At 37.9% G+C, this 18,507-nt stretch overlaps 1 protein-coding gene across 2 annotated transcripts in view; it reads right to left on the bottom strand.

Moving 5' to 3' along the window:
* Nucleotides 1–6,623: 6,623 nt before the first annotated feature.
* The window catches only part of TRPM1 (transient receptor potential cation channel subfamily M member 1), a 167,333-nt gene continuing 155,449 nt past the window's right edge, over nucleotides 6,624–18,507 (bottom strand). For both annotated transcript variants that reach the window (XM_032175278.2, XM_032175279.2), the window contains one exon: nucleotides 6,624–8,621. In XM_032175278.2, coding sequence (XP_032031169.1) covers nucleotides 7,373–8,621 — 1,249 coding nt within the window. In that variant the 3' untranslated portion in view covers nucleotides 6,624–7,372. The remainder of the gene's footprint in view (nucleotides 8,622–18,507) is intronic.

Here is an 18,507-nt window from a genome sequence, read left to right as displayed (position 1 = left end):
CCCAAAATTGAGAAGATTTTACAAGGTTTTGAGGTAAGAGTGCTATGATCTGACTTACGTTTTAAAATAATCATTTTGACTGCTGTAGTGTGCAGCAGGGTGGCCTTTGGAAGACCAGTTGGGGCCTGTTATAACAGTCCAGATGAGAGAAGGTGATGGTGGTAGCAGTGGAAGTAGTTAGAAGTGGTTATACATAATGTCTGCAAAACGAGGCCATTGCTTGAGTATATGGTCTTTTAAGATGACTACTAAGTAATTTAAGACATCTGTTTCTTGAGGGAGAATTGTGGAAAGATGACAACAGCAGCATACTTTTTCAATCTCTGCATAAAAACAGACAAAGCAACTATATGGCAAAACCAAAACCCAAGGACAACATCTATAACAAATCCAAGTGAAATGGTATCCCTTGATCTTAAAAATATAAACGTGTGGGAACAAACCAATAGCAGTAATATGGCAGTAATAAGTAATAAGACCCTTGTGGTATCAGCATAGAGAATCAATGAAGCATCTGGAGAACCCCAAAATAGCTGAAAAGTGTTCCCTGGAAGGTCCAGCCAGTCAAGTTGAGAACAGCAGCAGAAACAGGAAAGGGTATTTGCCTTCTCTAAAAACATGAGAATTCAGGAGGCTCCTGGTAAAGTCTGGAGGGGCTGGAGTAATGTAGCTGCAGGAACTCTTGAAACTAATCTCCTAGGCTTCCTTCCAGGAAAGAGACCTACACTGATGGCAAACTGTTGGGCATGGAAACAAAATTGAGCTAAATAGAGACAATAGAAAGAAAGGAAAAAGAAGTTCTAGATAAAAATGGAAAACCAGGAAATCTCCAAAAGTAAGCCAACTTTTAAAATAAAAAAAAAGGAATGAAACCCACAACACTACGCAGTAAAAACAGAAGTTCTCTATGAAGTTAGGAAAACTAGGCCAGGCGTAGTGGCTCACGCCTGTAATCCCAGCACTTTGGGAGGCCAAGGCGGGCTGATCACTAAGTCAGGAGATCAAGACCATCCTGGCTAACACGGTGAAACCCCGTCTCTACTAAAAATACAAAAAATTAGCCGGGCATGGTGGCGGGCGCCTGTAGTCCCAGCTACTCGGGAGGCTGAGGCAGGAGAATGGCTTGAACCTGGGAGGCGGAGCTTACAGTGAGCAGAGATAGTGCCACTGCACTCCAGCCTGGGTGACAGAGCAAGACTCCCCCCCACCAAAAAAAAGAAAGAAAGAAAAAGAAAAGAAAAACTATCCTTAAAACTGCCTCCTTCAAAAAGTTCAAGAAAACCAATTTCACATAAAAATAATCACATGAAAGTATGGAAGTCAAATCACATAGAAAATTATTGTAATGAAAGAGAATAAGAACAGAATAGCACTCATATCCACAATAAAAGCACACCAGAAAGGATGCCCACAAGACAGATAAAAACTAACATCCGGTATTTCAAAATGAGCCAAAAGATACTAAGAAAATGATATGAAACATGAAAAGAACTATATAAATCGGAACTAGAAACATTCAAACTGAAATGAATAAATTCAAAATAGAATCAGAAATCAGAATCTGAAATTAAGAATAAAAGAAACCCAAGGATTGGTAAACACAATTGATTATTCTTTAAGGAAGATGAAAAGGAGAAAAATTCTAAAAAATCAAAAATCAATGAAGGAAGTTAAACAGATTAGAAAGAAAGTCTATATATTGAAAATAGGCAAAGGAGAACTAACAAATAGATAATAGGAGTTCCTGGGGGAAACAAAAAGAGGGAGGAGATAAGGAAACAGAACAAATACTACAAACTGTAGTTTAAGAAAACTTACTTTAAATTAAAAGAAAATATTTGAAACTACATATTGAAAGAACACATTGCACCTGAGAACATTGATCTGGGCTTACCAGCACTAAGACCCATTCTTCTAAACCTACTGGGCCTTCAAGAAACAACACTGAAAATTTCTTTGGATATCTAGACAAAAAAAGCAAGTGACTTTTAGATGAAAGAAAATTAGATATTACCAGACGTTTTGGCAGCAATGCCTTATGCCAGAAGAAAATGGAGTAACATATCTAAGGTACTCATGGAAAGAAAATGTGAGAGAATAATAATTACGGCCGGGTGCTCAAGCCTGTAATCCCAGCACTTTGGGAGGCCGAGGTGGGTGGATCATCTGAGGTCAGGAGTTCGAGACCAGCCTGGCCAGCATGGAGAAACCCCGTCTCTACTAAAAATACAAAAAATTGGCCAGGCATGGTGGCACATGCCTGTAATCCCAGCTACTTTGGAGGCTGAGACAAGAGAATCACTTGAACCTGGGAGGCAGAGGTTGGAGTGAGTTGAGATCGTGCTATTGCACTCCAGCCTGGGCAACAGAGTGAGACTGTGGCTCAAAAAAAAAAAAAAAAAAAAAAAAAAAAACCCCAAAACCAAAAAATTACAATGGATTAAAATACATCACATGTATTTAAATCCATGAAGTCATAATGGTGTTTAAATAAACTAAACTATCAGTCACCTGGAAAAACTCTGATTTCCAGATTTGTTATTGACTGAAATGTCACATTTTCCAGATGTCTAGTTGTATTAGTGTGCTCATGCTGCTATAACAAAGTACACAGACTCTGGCTTAAAGAACAGAAACTTTTTTCTCACAGTTCCAGAGGCTGGGAAGTGTAAGACCAAGATACCAGCAAGGTAAAGGTTCTGGTGAGGGCTCTCTGCCTGGCCTGTAGACCACCTTCATCCTTTGGAGGATGGTAGAGAACCAATTCATTGTTTTCAAAACTGGCAAATAAATGGGAAAAATTAATCAGTCATTATTTCTGCTGTGTAGTATGAACTATACCACTGTGTAATCAAGTAGTAGATGAAAAGAATAATCTTTTTATAAATAATAGAATTTGAGTATTACAATTTTCAACCCTCTATAAATTAAGGGATCTAGGCATTGAGTATCAACAGCTGCTGACATCACAAAAAGACCGACAAGTAGACACATGTGCCTCCTTGTGAAAGAAGCTACACCATCTAAGGAGACTTGCCAAAGGGATCAGACCTAAGCCTGAATAAGCCTCTGACTCCTCCTGTCAACCTGCAGAAACAGCAGAATATGTCAAACTTCCTATGAGTGTTCAATAAGTAAAGTTTAGACTGTGGGAAACTTTGCAAGACAAGTGACCCATGTTCTTCAACAAAGAAATTGTTAAGGAAGAGAAAGAGAGAGAAAGGTAATACCAGATTAAAAGAGATTTAAAAGACCTTCAAATAAAAAAGAGTAAGGCTAAACTATAGTGCTAAGAAACATTCAAGTGATACAACTATAATGAAATACAAGTATAGTGATTTTAAAACATATCTGCAAATTTTTTAAACATTCCCCTCTATATGACCCCTACCCTTGAATCCAAGCTGGCCTTAGTGACTCTGCAAGACTTCTGAGGATTGGCCATAAAAAGCGGTGTTTCCTCCTTGCCCAATGGGACACTCACTTTTGGAGCCCTGAACCATCATCTGGGAAATCCAGTTTCTCTGAGGCTGCCATGTGGTGAGGAAGCCCAGGCTGCTTGGAGAGGCATGTGTATGTGTCCTATACTGAGATTGAGATCCCAGTTGAGAGCCATTATCCATTTCAGACATGTGAATAAAGACATGTCTAGATAATCCCAGCCTCCAGCTGTTGAATTACCTCTAGACAGTGAGTCTTCCCAGCTGAGGCCCCAAATATCATGGAATAGACAGTAGTGTGCTATAGCCAGCCTGTACTGGCTTGCAAGAACCAATTGTTAGTATGTCTTCCTAGCTCCATATTCAGTGATGCCGTAGCTTGAAGTTGGCCATGGCAGGAGTACTTAAACCGTGGAAATCGGCAAACACTGCAAATCAGGGGCATTCCTGCTGTGCCTGTCTGAATTCCTGACCCATGGAATCCGTGAGCATAATCAAATGGGTATTTTAAGCCACCCAGTTTTGGAGTCACTTGTATTAATAATACAGTGATAGTAACTGGAACAGCAAGGAAAGGATTACTATAAAAATATAGTTACTTTTCAGGGAACAGAGGTGGTTGAGATAGGGACTTCTGAGACTTTTGGGGTAGCTGGCAAACTGTATTAATCTGAGTGGTGGTTACATGGATATTCAGCTTACAATAATTAATTAAGTCAGTTATTTATTTTGTGTGATTTTCTGCATTTTTATCTTAAGATAAAACCTTCTTTAAAAGTTTTTTGTGTGTAGGAGGTAGTAAGATGATTTCATTTCACTTTATTTCTAATATACATTTAGCAAAAATGCATTTTTGGTATAGAATAACTATATGACAACATTGACAGTTTGATTTTTAGATTTCAAAACCTAAACTATGGAAGACTATAGGAACCTCATGATGATGAAGCATATATATGTATTCAGAATGTAAGCAAACAGCCTCAAAGGAGAGAGCCACATATCATGAGGTCCTTTGATAGTTCAAGTCTTAATTGGCATTGATCAAAGTCGAAAACAAGCTTAATTTATACCAAATATTATATTAGAACTCACTTGTGAGTGTGCCAGAGTTTGGGGGATAAAATAATAAAAGCCTTCCTATGTTACTATGTTTTACGTAGCACAGAAATATAATTCTTATTCATTTACTAAGATAGTTCTATCTTAAGTGATTTGACCATATGCAGTATTCTTATTTTAATGTATTAAATACTGCTAGATTTGATTAGATTGGATATTCTCAATATTTTGTTGTCCATATTTAGACAAAATTGTAATGACATTGGGAATAATAATGTAATCATTAATAATGTAATACCAAGTGGTCTGGCATGGTGTCCTACATAGAAGACTGTCAATATTTGAGTTGTGCTGGGTTGGTAAAGTACTAATCAACTATATGGTATGATTTAAGGTGTACAAGAAAGGTCTCAAGAATAGTCGGCCCAGTCACAGGTTCTGAAATCACACTGTTAGAATTCATCCATTTGGATCCATAAGGCAAACATCCTTAGAAAATCCTACATCAGCTGACACCTTGGCATAAGACAGGAATCACAGATCTTAGTGAGACTTAAGGAAATGGAACTTGAATCCCACACCTGAAGCACGGTGGGATGGACCTTGGTAAAGGGTGACTGCATAATGAACAGAGATATGGGGAGAATTCCAAAGATAGGTTTTATCTTCTGCAGACCAGCTCTGCTGAGGTGTTATAGATTCCCCAGCTTATTCTGAGAAATCTCTTTTCTAGGATATGGCAAAAGGCCAAAAGTTTTTTGACACTCAAAGGAAAGACTTAGGAGTGAGATAAAATGTAATAGGTTAAGTACTGAGTCAAATAAACACATGTGGCAGGATAGATTAAATAGTCTTAATGTAGCAATATGCAAATAAGTAATAGTTTATGTTAAATAAATGTTATCACTTTTGAAATATTAAAGCCCTCCCCCACAACCCAGGCAATGGTATATCAGTCTTTTTTGATAAATTCAGCCCAGTTCAAGAGTTCTAATCTGACTATTATTATTATTATTATTATTATTATTTTATTTTATTTTTTTTTTTTGAGACAGAGTCTCGCTCTGTCGCCCAGGCTGGAGTGCAGTGGCGCAATCTCGGCTCACTGCAAGCTCCGCCTCCCGGGTTCACGCCATTCTCCTGCCTCAGCCTCCTGAGTAGCTGGGACTACAGGCGCCTGCCACCACGCCCGGCTAATTTTTTGTATTTTTAGTAGGGGTTTCATCGTGGTCTTGATCTCCTGACCTCGTGATCCGCCCGCCTCGGCCTCCCAAAGTGCTGGGATTACAAGCGTGAGCCACCGTGCCCGGCCTAATCTGACTATTATAATCTCAGTCATATTTTGAGGAAAAAGATGCAAAATCACATTTTGGTATTGTCACCTCTGATCACTACCTTTGGCATAACTGCAATGAGCCTCTGTTGTAGAACAGGCTACAATCTTCCTCTATCTGTTTCTGGGTCTCCCTCTGTGTGTTTCTGTCTTTCTGTCTCTTTCTCTACTCCTTTGCCAGTTTCTGGCAGTGCTACAGTCTACACCTCAGATGAAAATGGGGATGGTGGTGTCATTTTTTGTGATCATCACCCGTTTCTGTCTGACACATCTCCCAACCCTACCACCACCAATTCCTGGTTAATCTACCCAGTGGTCCTTTCTGGGTATGAGGCACTTTGCTTCATGAAGTATTAGCTGCCAGTAACTCGAGGCTGGCCCTCTCTCTGTGCATCAGAGACCTCCTGAGATCTGAGTACCCTGAGGTTCTCTTGGGGGATGGTGAGAGGCTAGGGCCTAACTCTAACCTCTGCTCTAGCCAGAGAAGACCCCTTTCTGCCACCTCTGTTTCTTTTTGTATAGTTAAGAGTGGTGATGGTGGGGTGGCCTTCAGGGTTCCTAGACAGTGGCCCCTCTTGGAAGCCTCGAATGAGGGTCCTATTACTCTTATGGGTATTTGTTTGAACTTTGAGGTGAAGCACAACACCTGGTATTCTCAGCTAAGAGCAGTCCCTGTGGCTTGTGAACATATATCCTTTAGGTTTTAGCTACAGCTTTGTACAAAGCATTGCATAGACAGGTACAACTAATTTGTATTTGCTATTAAGGACTCTATGACAACAAGAAAATGCATATTGGATACTTTATTTTTGCACATTAACAAAACTCCAGGTCACCCTAAATTATTAGAGTATGATGTTTGATATAATTGTGTACTTTTTTTCCCATTGTGTAGTTTAAAATAAAACATTAAAACAGAAAACAAAGACCCCATAAAAACATATTTGTGGCTCCTTCCCGCTTATTGTGCCTCATAGTTTTTCTTCTTTCCACCCCTCCCTTTTTTCATGTTTGCTTTCTCTTTAGTTTCTCTTTCTTACACAGTTGCTTACTTTTTTTTTTTTTTTTAAGAGATGGGGTATCACTATGTTGCCCAGGCTGGTCTCAAACTCCTGGACTCAAGCTATCTTTCTGCCTTGGCCTCCCAAAGTGCTAGGATTACAGGCATGAGCCACTGTGCCCAGCTAGTTGCTTACTTCTTAAGTGACCTAATGGTGACTTCAGTGCTGAAGGGCACTTCCTAGGCTATTTGGTGGCCCTCAGTAATAAAAAGATTGTATAATCTTGTATACTGATTAGCCAATTTGTCTTCATTATAGTGTCGTCACTTTCATTTGATACTACTACAACTGAAAAAACTAAGCCTACTAACGTATGCTAACAAAATACTACTTTTAATGCGTTAAATTGTAAATCAAGTCTGAATTTCCAAAATTTTTTAAGGAAAATGTTTTTAGAAATTGATAATGTTTAGATGGCCAAGATGACACCCATTAGTGGTTCTGACTGTTAAAAAAAATCAAAGAAACAAAACAGACTAGCATTCAGTTTCTGCGGAAGCTTTCTCTTTCTTAACCTTTTTTTCTTCTGCTGTCATTCCAGACACAATTACTAAGCTGCTTACACTACTGGCATGTCCAGATCTGTCTAACTTTCCCTGAATGGATTTCACATTCCTAGGATGTCCATGTAAACTTTTTGACCTGAGAGATGGGAATCCCAAAGTTTGATCTGGCTTCACAGACAGTAAGTTTTCCATCCCATTTCTGTCAGTAATGGTTAGGGACAAGCGAGGGATTCGAGGAATTGCTTCAGCAACATGGTGTTCATCTTCCATATCTGCAAACTGCTGTTTATGCTCACCTTGCACTGCAGCTTCCGACATGATGTAAGGAATATCTGTGCTATGAGAGCGCGTGATCTTTTGAACTTGGCATTGCCATTCCGTCGTCCATTGCTGGTCCATGATTGAACTGTACTCTACATCCTGGTTAACCCCACTGACCAGCTTTCTTCCCCGGGAATAGACGAAGCTTCTGGACTTCATTGTTTTACAAGCATTGATCGTTTCATCAGGGAAATAGTGTGTAATTTTGGTTTCTTCCAGGGGATAGGAAATAGTGCCTTCTATATTTGTCGTTTCCACTGTTAGCTGAGTGTTTTGAACATCTGATTTGTCCTGTCCATGTATCACATCTGTTTTATTTAAACTTGGGGAAATAGTTTCTTCTTTTTTAGAGTCTGTCTGTCTTTCATCATCTTCCTTTGAAATCCCAATATCTGGACCTAATTTTGACTCTTCAGCGTTCTTTAAGTCATCTACTGCAAGGTGACTGCCATCTGGGGTTGCTGATGTGCTTGTGCCCGGTGAAAGGTGAAGGCTGTTCTGACATTCTGGGACTAGGTGCGTTTTCGTGTCCTTCTCTTCCTTTATACGGAAGGAACAGGTTTTTTTCCTGACTCCTGTCCCTGGTGACATGGAGAGAGATGTATCCTCAAACAATAACTCTTCTCCATTAAAATGATATCGATACAAGCTGTAGCCATCAGCGCTATTGATGCTGCTTTGCCGGAGAAGATACGTTGCCTCACATTCCGAAGAAGCCCGGGACCGTGCCTGGATCAGGTCAGACCTGTCGATTCCCACAAGATTTTCAAGAGCATTCACCATTCTGTTAGATAATTCTTCTAGCTGAGCAAGTCGAAGGTCAACAGTCTGCAGGGACGTTTTCATAAAAGTTTCTCTTTCATTGATTTCTTCCAACCTCATTGACATATTTTCAACTCTGGTGAATATAAAGGGATAGATTTATTCAACTGAGATTAAGTAGATATTACAAATCAAAAGATAATGTCATTGCTATGTGATTTTTCAGAATTTTAATACATATGGAACTGTTTGAGCATATTTACAAGCTTCACAATCCCCTAACATGACTACTCAAATTACCATGAGGAGCCACCAGAAAATAATGGAAATAATAGTTAATGCATATAGTACTTACTGCTCAGTCATTGTTCTAAGAGCATAATGTTCTCACTAACAGGTGCTTACTGAGGTTCAATCCTAGGCTTATTTAATCTTCAGAGCAGTCCTTGGAAGTAGGTCTATTATTATCATCTCCATTTTACAGGTGAGGAAATTAAGTCATGGAGCGTATAAGTAATTTCCCCAAAGGTAGGAAGCAGTGGAGCAGGAATTTGAGCACACGCAGCCTAGCTCCAGCACTCACTCCAGTGCCTGTCTCTTAGCTGGTACATCACACTGCCTGTAGTAATAACGGAAGCTACTAGCACTTAGTTTTTAGAGCTTTGACTATGGCTGTCAGCAGTGAATGGTTTTAACAAAATAAATAAAATTAAAATCCTTATTAAGGTTCAAGGGATTCAGAAAATAAACTGTTAATAATTAAGTTCAGATTATCAGATAGTTTTCTTAAAGGACAGTAGGTGATTTAATTGTCTGAAGAATACCAATAACTTTAAATTATTCTTTATATTTAATAATTAGTATTGCCTTAAGATTACACACAAAAAAGAGCATGGGAGATTATAAATGCCTGCTGTTAATTTTTTTTTTTTTTTTTTTTTTTAGTTCTTAGAAGATCAGGCAACAGCCTATGAAACCATAATGTTGCCTGGCCTAAAATCCACTGGGACAGACTTTGTTTTATATTTTACTACATACAGTATGACTTATTTCAATAGGAATTTAACTCTAAGAGGTGAAGTATGCCCAGGATTGAGGATTGCTTTCTACAAGTTGAATTTGTCCCCAGGATGGAGCTGGGAGTCCTGGCTACTCTGTTCTGGCTGGTTCATCCCTGTGTGATGGCAAACACTTAGGTCTGATTCCATTATTCTTTTATTTTCTCCCAGCTTTCTTAAAAACATAGGGAGACTTGGCTTGCATTGCAGTCTGTATCACCTACGAAGGTCTTTCCTACCTTCTCTGCACATCCTTATACATGTCCTCACTCGTTCTGCTGGCTCTCCTCTTATCCATCCATTTCATGGTGGTCAGCCACCCCGCTCTTTTGTCTTCTGAGCAGATTGCCTGCCGCTCTTTGCACGGCTAAGTCAGCTCTGTGCTTGACTGCATCTCCTGAACTCCACCCCACCCTGCTGCTTCTGTGGCTACCTTGCCCCACCTTCTCCCAGAGTTTTTTTTGCTAATGCCACTCTTCTGTTGGCCACATTGACAGCTGTGCTCTGATGTGTCTGTGTTTGTATGTGTGGTTCCTTGGCTTCTATTCTTAACTCTTTTCTTGGGGTGAGAACTATTTATATGTACTGTAGGAAACCACATCATTTGAGCAGGAAGGGTCTGGCTTCCTGGAAGTTTGCCACCAGGGAGGACCAAATTCACCATGTATGAGAAGTTGTGGCTTCCTTTTTTTAAAGTCTCTGTATCACAGGCACTGTAGGTTCTAAGGGTTCTCTCTCCTCTTGCACTTCAGAGACCAACAGAAGAATTTTTCACTATTAACTTTCCATTACTTCTGAGTAAGACTTCGTGTTCTTCATTAAAAATAATGGCTCCTGGCTGCGCGCAGTGGCTCACACCTGTAATCTCAGCACTTTGGGAGGGCAAGGAGGGTGGATCACCTGAGGCCAGGAGTTCAAGATCAGCCTGGCCAATATGGTAAAACCCTGTCTCTACTAAAAACACAAAACTTAGCTGGGCGCAGTGGCACATGCCTGTAATCCCAGCTACTTGGGAGGCTGAGGCACGAGAATTGCTTGCACCCTGGAGGCGGAGGTTGCAATGAGCCGAGATTGCACCACTGCACTCTAGCCTGGATGACAGAGCGAGACTCCATCTCAAAAAATAAATAAATAAATAAATAAATAAATAAATAAATAAATAAATAAATAAAGGCTCCCTACTCCCTTCAGATCTATTACCCTGATGATTCCTTTTGTATCAAAAAAAACCCCCACATTGCCCTAGTCAAACTTGAGTTCCTTTACAAACATACAGTAAGAGATATTGCAGCTGTGCAAACTTTTCTAATAAATACACTGGTGAAATGAAGATGAATATCTTTCCTTTCAAATCTTTTATAGTTTTGCCTATTTTCCCCTTTATTACCTAACTCAGGTAACAGCACTCTCAGCCACTCATATATGAGAAACAAACCTCAAAGTCATTGGATTCTTTGGTCTCCCTTATACTAACTCTCTCCCCTCACTTCTCTCCTCTCCCCTCCCCTCTGCATTGAATCAGTTACCAAGCTCCTTTTTTGGTGTCTCAAATCTCCCATCCCTACTGCTGCTCCCTTCATTGAAGCTGTGGAAGAAACAATGCTTAATGATGTGCCCTGGGTTCAGATAAATTGTCAGTTGCTTGTTTGGAGCTTGTGAACAGCTACAACATGGATACAGCAAATTTTAAACAGCTATGCCAAATGAAGGGAAGTTGCATTGAGTTTTATAGTACGTATGAAAGAAGAAAGATAAAAATGAGTTTAAGTTCACTTACATCTGAAATGATTAACATAAAGGACAAATAAATGAGGATCTATCTCCTTTGTTAACCATGGTTGGTGACTTCCCATAATTATTTAAAACATGTTTCACAAGCCTTGACACCCACACAAAGAGTGGTTTCCATTTCAGACAGAGAAAGGCTATCTAGGAATCAATTTGACAAGAGCCCCACATCTATTTACACATTGAATGGCAGAAAAACACAAGAGAATCCATTATTCATGATAGAGCTCATAGTGAGATATGATTAATCAGCAAAGAAGTTATTTGTGTAGCTTTCTAAGTCTTAATCCAGCTTTCCTTTCAGCACAGAGTGAAAAATATTTTTCAGCACATCACAGAATACAAAAGTATTCCAGATCCAAGTAATTCACTTGGCTTTACCTTTGATTAAAGTTGATACTCTCTTAAAGATTTATTTCTTTTCTTTTCTTTTTTTTGAGATGGAGTCTCGCTCTGTTGCCCAGACTAGAGTACAGTGGCGCAATTTCTGCTCACTGCAACCTCTGTCTCCCAGGTTCAAGCGATTCTCCTGCCTCAGCCTCCCAAGTAGCTGAGACTACAGGCGCCCACCACCATGCCTGGCTAATTTTTGTATTTTTAGTAGAGACGGGGTTTTGTCATGTTGGCCAGGCTGGTCTCGAACTCCTGACCTCAGGTGATCAACCTGCCTCAGCCTCCCAAAGTGCTGGGATTACAGGCATGAGCCACCAAGCCTGGCAAAGATATATTTCTAATATGGATGTGCCACAGTACCTGTTGAAGGACATTTGGGTTGTTTCCATTCTTTGGCAAGTATGAAAAGAGCTGCTATAAACATTCATGTACAGGTTTTGTGTGAACATGTTTTCATTTCTGTAGGATAAATACCTAGGAGTTAAATACCTGAGATTGCTGATTCATAGGGTAAATGTATGTTTAACTTTATAAGCAACTGCCCAACCATTTTTCAGAATGGCTGTACAATTTTTTATTCCTACCAGCAGTGTATGCAAATTCCAGTTGCTCAGCATCCTTCTTGGCTATTGTTATTTTTAGTTTTTTTTATTTTTAGCTCTTGTATTCGGTGTGTAGATATATCTCATTCAGTTTTAATTTTCATTTCACTGATAGCTAATGATGTTGAGCATCTTTTTATGTACATATTTAACAACCTTATGTCCTCTCTAGTGTGTCTAGTGTAATCCTTAGCTCATTTTTTTATTGGTCAATTTTTTCCATATTATGGGTTTTTATGGGTTTTAGAGTTCTTTAGATATTTTGTATAAAAGTCTTTTGTCAGATATATGATTGACATGATTATGCTTTTAGTGTTGCATTGAAGAATCCTTTGTCTATTCCCAAGTTGTCAAGATTTTCTCTTATGTTTTCTTCCAAACATTTTATAGTTTCGTTTTATGTTTAGATCTATGATCCATTTTTAGTTAATCTTTGTATGTGTTGAGATCATTTTTTGCATAAGACTGTCCAACTGTCCTAACACTGTTAGTTGAAAAGATGATCCATTCGTCGTTGAATTAGTTTTGCACCTTTGGGGAAAGAAATCAATTGTCTCTATTTGGGTAGATCTACTCCTGGACTCTTTATTCTGTTCCATTTATGTGTGTGTTGGACCCTTCACCAAGACCACAGTGTCTTCATTACTATAGCTTCACAGTAAGCCTTAAAACTGGATAGTGTGATTCCTCTAATGTGATTCTTCTTTTTCAAAATTGTTTTACATAGTCTAGTTCCTTGGCCTTTCCATTTAATTTTCAAAATAAGTTGACATAGGTGGGCACAGTGGCTCATGCCTATAATCCCAGTGTTTCGGGAGACTGAGGTAGGAGGATTGCTTGAGCTCAGGAGTTTGAGACCAGCCTGGGAAACATAGGGAGACCTTGTCTATAACAACAGCAACAACAACAACAGTTGACCTATATCTACAAAACATCCTGCTGGGATTTTGATTGGTATTGTGTTAAATCTATAGATAAATTTGGGGAGAATTGACATCTGTGCCACACTGAGTCTTCCAATACATGAATATGGTATATCTTCCCATTTATTTAAGTGATCTTTGATTTCTTTCATCAGCACTTTGTAGTTTTCTGCATATAGATCCCATACATATTTTACGAGATTTATACCTAAGTATTTCATTTTCGTTGGAGCTCTGTGAGAATGGTATTATTTTAAAAATTCCAATGTTCAATTACACACTGATGGTATATAGAGATAAGATTAATTTTTGTTGACTTTGTACTCTGTAGCCTTGTTAAATTCACTTATTAATTCTAGGACTTTTCATTTGTTTCATTTTATGTGATTTTCTACATAGATAATCATCTATAAATAGGAATGGTTTTATGTATTTATGTATTTCTTTCCAAGACATAAGACTTTTTTTCCTTGCCTTATTGCATTGCCTAAGACTTCCAGTACATTGTTGAAGTGGTGAGAGTGGCCATCCTTCTTGTTCCCAGTTTTAGGGAGAAAGCATTCTGTCTTTCACCATGTTAGCTATAGATTTTATGTAAATGCCATTTGTCAGATTAAGGAGGTTCTCTTCTGTTCCTAGTTTGCTGAGAGGCTTTTAGAAAACATATTTTTATCATCATGAATGTTGAATTTCATCAAATGCTTTTTCTGCACCAATTGCTAGAAACATATAGGGTTTTTTTCTTTAAATCATTAATATGGTGGATTACATTGATTGTTTTCAAATATTGGCCTAGCCTTTTATTCCGGGGATAAACTACCTGATCGTGGCTAGACTCAATTTGCTAGTATTTTGTTGTGAATTTTTATGTCTACGTTCATGAGAAATACTGGTCTGTAGTTTTCTTTTTTCAATTGTCTTTGTCTGGTTTTGATGTTATGGTGATGATGGCCTCAGGAAATGAGGTGGGAAGTGACTACAGCATTTACTATAGATTGTACAGTGGTTGTTTTAGGGATTACAAATAGATAGCAACATTTCACAGTATACTTAGTATCAGTATTTCACCACTTCAATTTGAATGTAGGAACATTACTACCATACAGGTCCCTTTCCCATAGCCCTTTGTGCTGCAGTTGTTATATATTGTATCCACATATATTGAAAATGCCATCAGATAGTATGGCAATTTTTGCTTTTGACTGTCAAATATACTTTAAAGAACTCAGAAAGAGAAGATTCATCTTTATGTTTGTCATCATATTTATTATTTCTGATGCTCTTCTTTCATTTTTGATGTTCCAAGTTCAATTCTGGTATCATTTCCTTCTGTCTGAAGAATTTCCTGTAGTTATTCTTTTAGAATTGGTCTGCTAGCAATGAATTCTTTGTCTGATTTTTTTTTCACTTTCATTTTTGAAGAATATTTTTGTTCAGTATGTAATTCTGGGTTGATTATTCTTTTCTTTCAGCACTTTAAAAACATAATGCAGGCCATGGTGACCTGTGCCTGTAATCCCAGCTACTCGGGAGGTTGTGGTGGGAGGGTTGCTTGAGCCCAGGTATTTGAGTTCAGTCTGGGCAACATAGGAGACCTCGGCTCAAAAAATAAATAAAATTTAAAATTAAGAACATAGTGCTACTTCCTTCTGACCTCCAAGGTTTCTGATGAGAAATCTGCCATCATTCAGATCACTGTTCTCCAGTAAGTAATGTGTCATTTTTCTCTGGTCAATTTTTTTCTTTGCTGTCAATTTTTTTTCCCTCTGTCTTTAGTTTGTGGCCCTTCATTTGATATGGATTCATTTGAGTTAGTCCTGTTTAGCATTCTCTACCTTTATTTAATCTGTGGGTTTATGTCTTTCATCAAACTTGGGAGGTTTTCAGTGATTTCTTCAAGTAGCTTTTCTGCATCATGCTCTTTCTCTTCTTCTAGGACTCTTATAATACAAATGTTATACCTTCTGTTATTGCCCCACACTTCTCTGAGGCTTTGGGCTTTTTCTTTAGCCCATTTACTCTCTTGTTCAAATTGAGTAATTTTCTGTTGAAATATCTTCAAGTTTACTCTCTCCTCTGTAATCCCTGTTTTGCTATTGAGCCTATCCAATGAATTTTTCATTTCACTTACTGTATTTTTTGGTAAAAATTTCTTTGGGTTTTCTTAATATCTTCTATTCTTTCTCTGAGACTTTCTAGTTTTCTATTAGTTTCCAGAGCCTTTGCAATTTTGTTAAAGCATTTTCATAATAGCCACTTTAAAGCCTTTGTCAGATAATTTCAACATCTGTGTTATCTTGACATTGACATTTACTGATTGTCTTTTGTTCCCAGGTGAGTTGAGATTTTCTAGATTCTTCATACTCCAAATGATTTTGGATTGTAGTAGCCTGACATTTTGAATATTATACCACATGACTCTGAATCTTGTTTAATTTTCATGGAGAATGTTGATTTGTTTTGTTTTAGCAGGTGATCAACCTGGTTAGTTTCAGGCTGCAAGTTCCAACATGCTTTCTGTGGACTGTGATTCCAATGCCAGTTCAGTTTTCAAAGTCTTTGCAGTGCTATTGAGATCTGACCTATATGCGTGCAGCCCAGTAGTCAGTCTCGGACCTTGGTAGCATTCTGGTCATTACTTCAGTTCTTATTGTTTTTGAGATCTTTCTTCTTTTTACATGTGGGTCTTTACAGTTATAAATATCCTTCTGAATATTGCTTTTACGGTATCCCATAAGTTTTGGTATGTTGTATTTTCATTTTGTTCACCTTGAAGTATTTTCTAATTTCTCTTGTGATTTCTTCTTTGATCTATTGATTATTTAAGAGTGTGTTGTTTATTTGTCACATATTTGTAAATTTTCCAAATTTTCATTTGTTATTAATTTATCATTTTATTTTGTTGTGGCCTGAGAATACACTTTGTTTAACCTTAATCTTTTTAAAACTTATTGAGACTTGTTTTATGGCCTAACAGATGATGTATCTTGGAAAATGTTCCATATGCTTATAAAATGAATATATATTTTGCAGTTGTTGAGTGTTCTGTTGATGTCTGTTACCTTGAGTTGGCATATAGTATTGGCCAAGGCTTCTATTTTCTTAATGAACTTCTGTCTAGTTCTAGTATTAGTGAAAGTGGAATATTAGAGCCCACAACTATTATTTGAGAACTATCTGCTTCTCCCTTCAATTCGGTCAGTTTTTGCTTCATATCTTATGAGTCTCTGCTATTGGGTGCATATATGTTTATAATTGTTATATCTTTTTGATATAGTTACCTTTTAATCATTATATCATGTCTATCATGTCCTTCTTTGTCTCTAGTAACAATATTTGTCTTAGAGTCTATTTTACCTGATAGGTGTAGCCACTCCAACTATTTTTTGATTACTGTTTGCATGAAATATCTTTTTCCATCCTTTTACTTTAAAACTTTAAAAATCTTTGAATCTGAAGTGAGTCTCTGTAGACAGCATGTAATTACACCATATTTTAAATATTCATTGTGCTAGCCTCTGTCTTAGAGAGCTTTATCTATTTACATTTAATATAATTACTGGTAAGGAAGAACTTACCTCTGCCATACTGCTATTTATTTTCTATATGTTATGTCTTTTTTTTGTCCCTCAACTCCATCATTACTGCTTCTGTGTTAAGTAGGTCTTTTCTAATGTATCATTTTAATTCACTTAATATTTCTTTTCTTTTTTGAGATATGGGGCCCTGCTATGTTTCCTAGGCTGGCCTTGAACTCCTGGGCTGAAGTGATCTTCCTTCCTTAACCTCTTGAGTGGCTGGGACTACAGGCATGCACTACCACGCCTGGCTCTTGTTCTTTCTTTTATCATATTTTTTTGAGTTATTTTCTTAGTGCTTGCCCTGGGGATTATCACTAATATCTTAATTTATAACAGTCTACTTTAATTTAATGCCAACTACTTTTTGTTTTTTTGAGATGGAGTGTCACTCTTTTGCCCAGGCTGAAGGGCAGTGGCAAGATCTTGGCTCACTGCAACCTCTGCCTCCTAGGTTCAAGTGATTCTCGTGCCTCAGCCTCCTGAGTAGCTGGGATTACATGCATGTGCCACCACACAGGCTAATTTTTGTATTTTCAGTAGAGATGGGGTTTCACTATGCTGGCCAGGCTGGTCTCAAACTCTCGACCTCAGGTGATCCACCTGCCTTCGCCTCCCAAAGTGCTGGGATTAGAGGTGTGAGCCCTTGCATCTGGCCTAACACCAATTATTTTCAATACTATACATAAACTTTACTCTTATAAAGCTCCATCCTCCCCCCATGTTATTCTGTTATTATCACAAATTACAACTTTGTACATTGTGTACCCATCAACATAGATTTGTAATGATTGCTTTATGTGGTTGTCTTGTAAATCATGTAGAAAATAAAAAGTAGTTACAAACAAAAAATACATTTATAATGCCTTTTATATTTACCTATGTAGTTACATTTACTGGTCCTCTTTATTTCTTCATGTGGATTTTAGGTGATTGTCTTATGTCTTTTCATTTCTGCCTGAAAAACTATCTTTAGTATCCCTTGTAGTAGGTTTGCCAGTAATGAATTCTCTCAGTTCTTGGTTATCTGGGAATATCTTAATTTATCCTTCATTTTTAAAGGATAGTTTTGCTGCATATATAATTTTTAGTGGACACTGTTTTTCTTTCAGCACATTGACTATGTCATCCCAAGGTCTTCTGGTCTTCCTGGCTTCTGATGAGAGGTCAGCCTTTTTATCTAATTGAGCATCCTTTGCATGTGATGAGTTGCTTCTCTCTTGCTGCTTTCAAGATTCTTTTCCTTTGGCTTTTAACAGTTTGACTATAATGTTAATTAGTATGGATCTCCTTGAGTTTATCCTACTTGGAGTTCATTGAGCTTCTTGGATATGTAGATTTATATCTTTCATTAAATTTGTAAAATTTTGGCCATTATTTCTTTAAATATTGTTTCTGCCACTTTCCCTTCTCTCCTTCTATAACTCTCGTAATGCCTATGTTGTTCTGCTGGATGGTGTTCTACAGGTTTCAGACTGTTCAATTTCTCTTCATTTCTTCCCCCTGTTCCTTAGACTGGGTAATTTTAAATGATTTATCTTCCAGTTTGCTGATTCTTTAATCTGCCTCCTCAAATGTGCTATTGGGTCTCGAGAGTGAATTTTTCATTTCAGTTATTGTACTTTACAATGTCAGAATTTCCTTCCCTTCCTTCCTTCCTTCCTTCCTTCCTTCCTTCCT

The sequence above is a fragment of the Hylobates moloch genome, unplaced genomic scaffold (assembly GCF_009828535.3).
Source record: "Hylobates moloch isolate HMO894 unplaced genomic scaffold, HMol_V3 SCAFFOLD_14, whole genome shotgun sequence".
Taxonomy (NCBI): domain Eukaryota; kingdom Metazoa; phylum Chordata; class Mammalia; order Primates; family Hylobatidae; genus Hylobates; species Hylobates moloch.
This window is presented reverse-complemented; position numbering and strand designations above follow the sequence as displayed.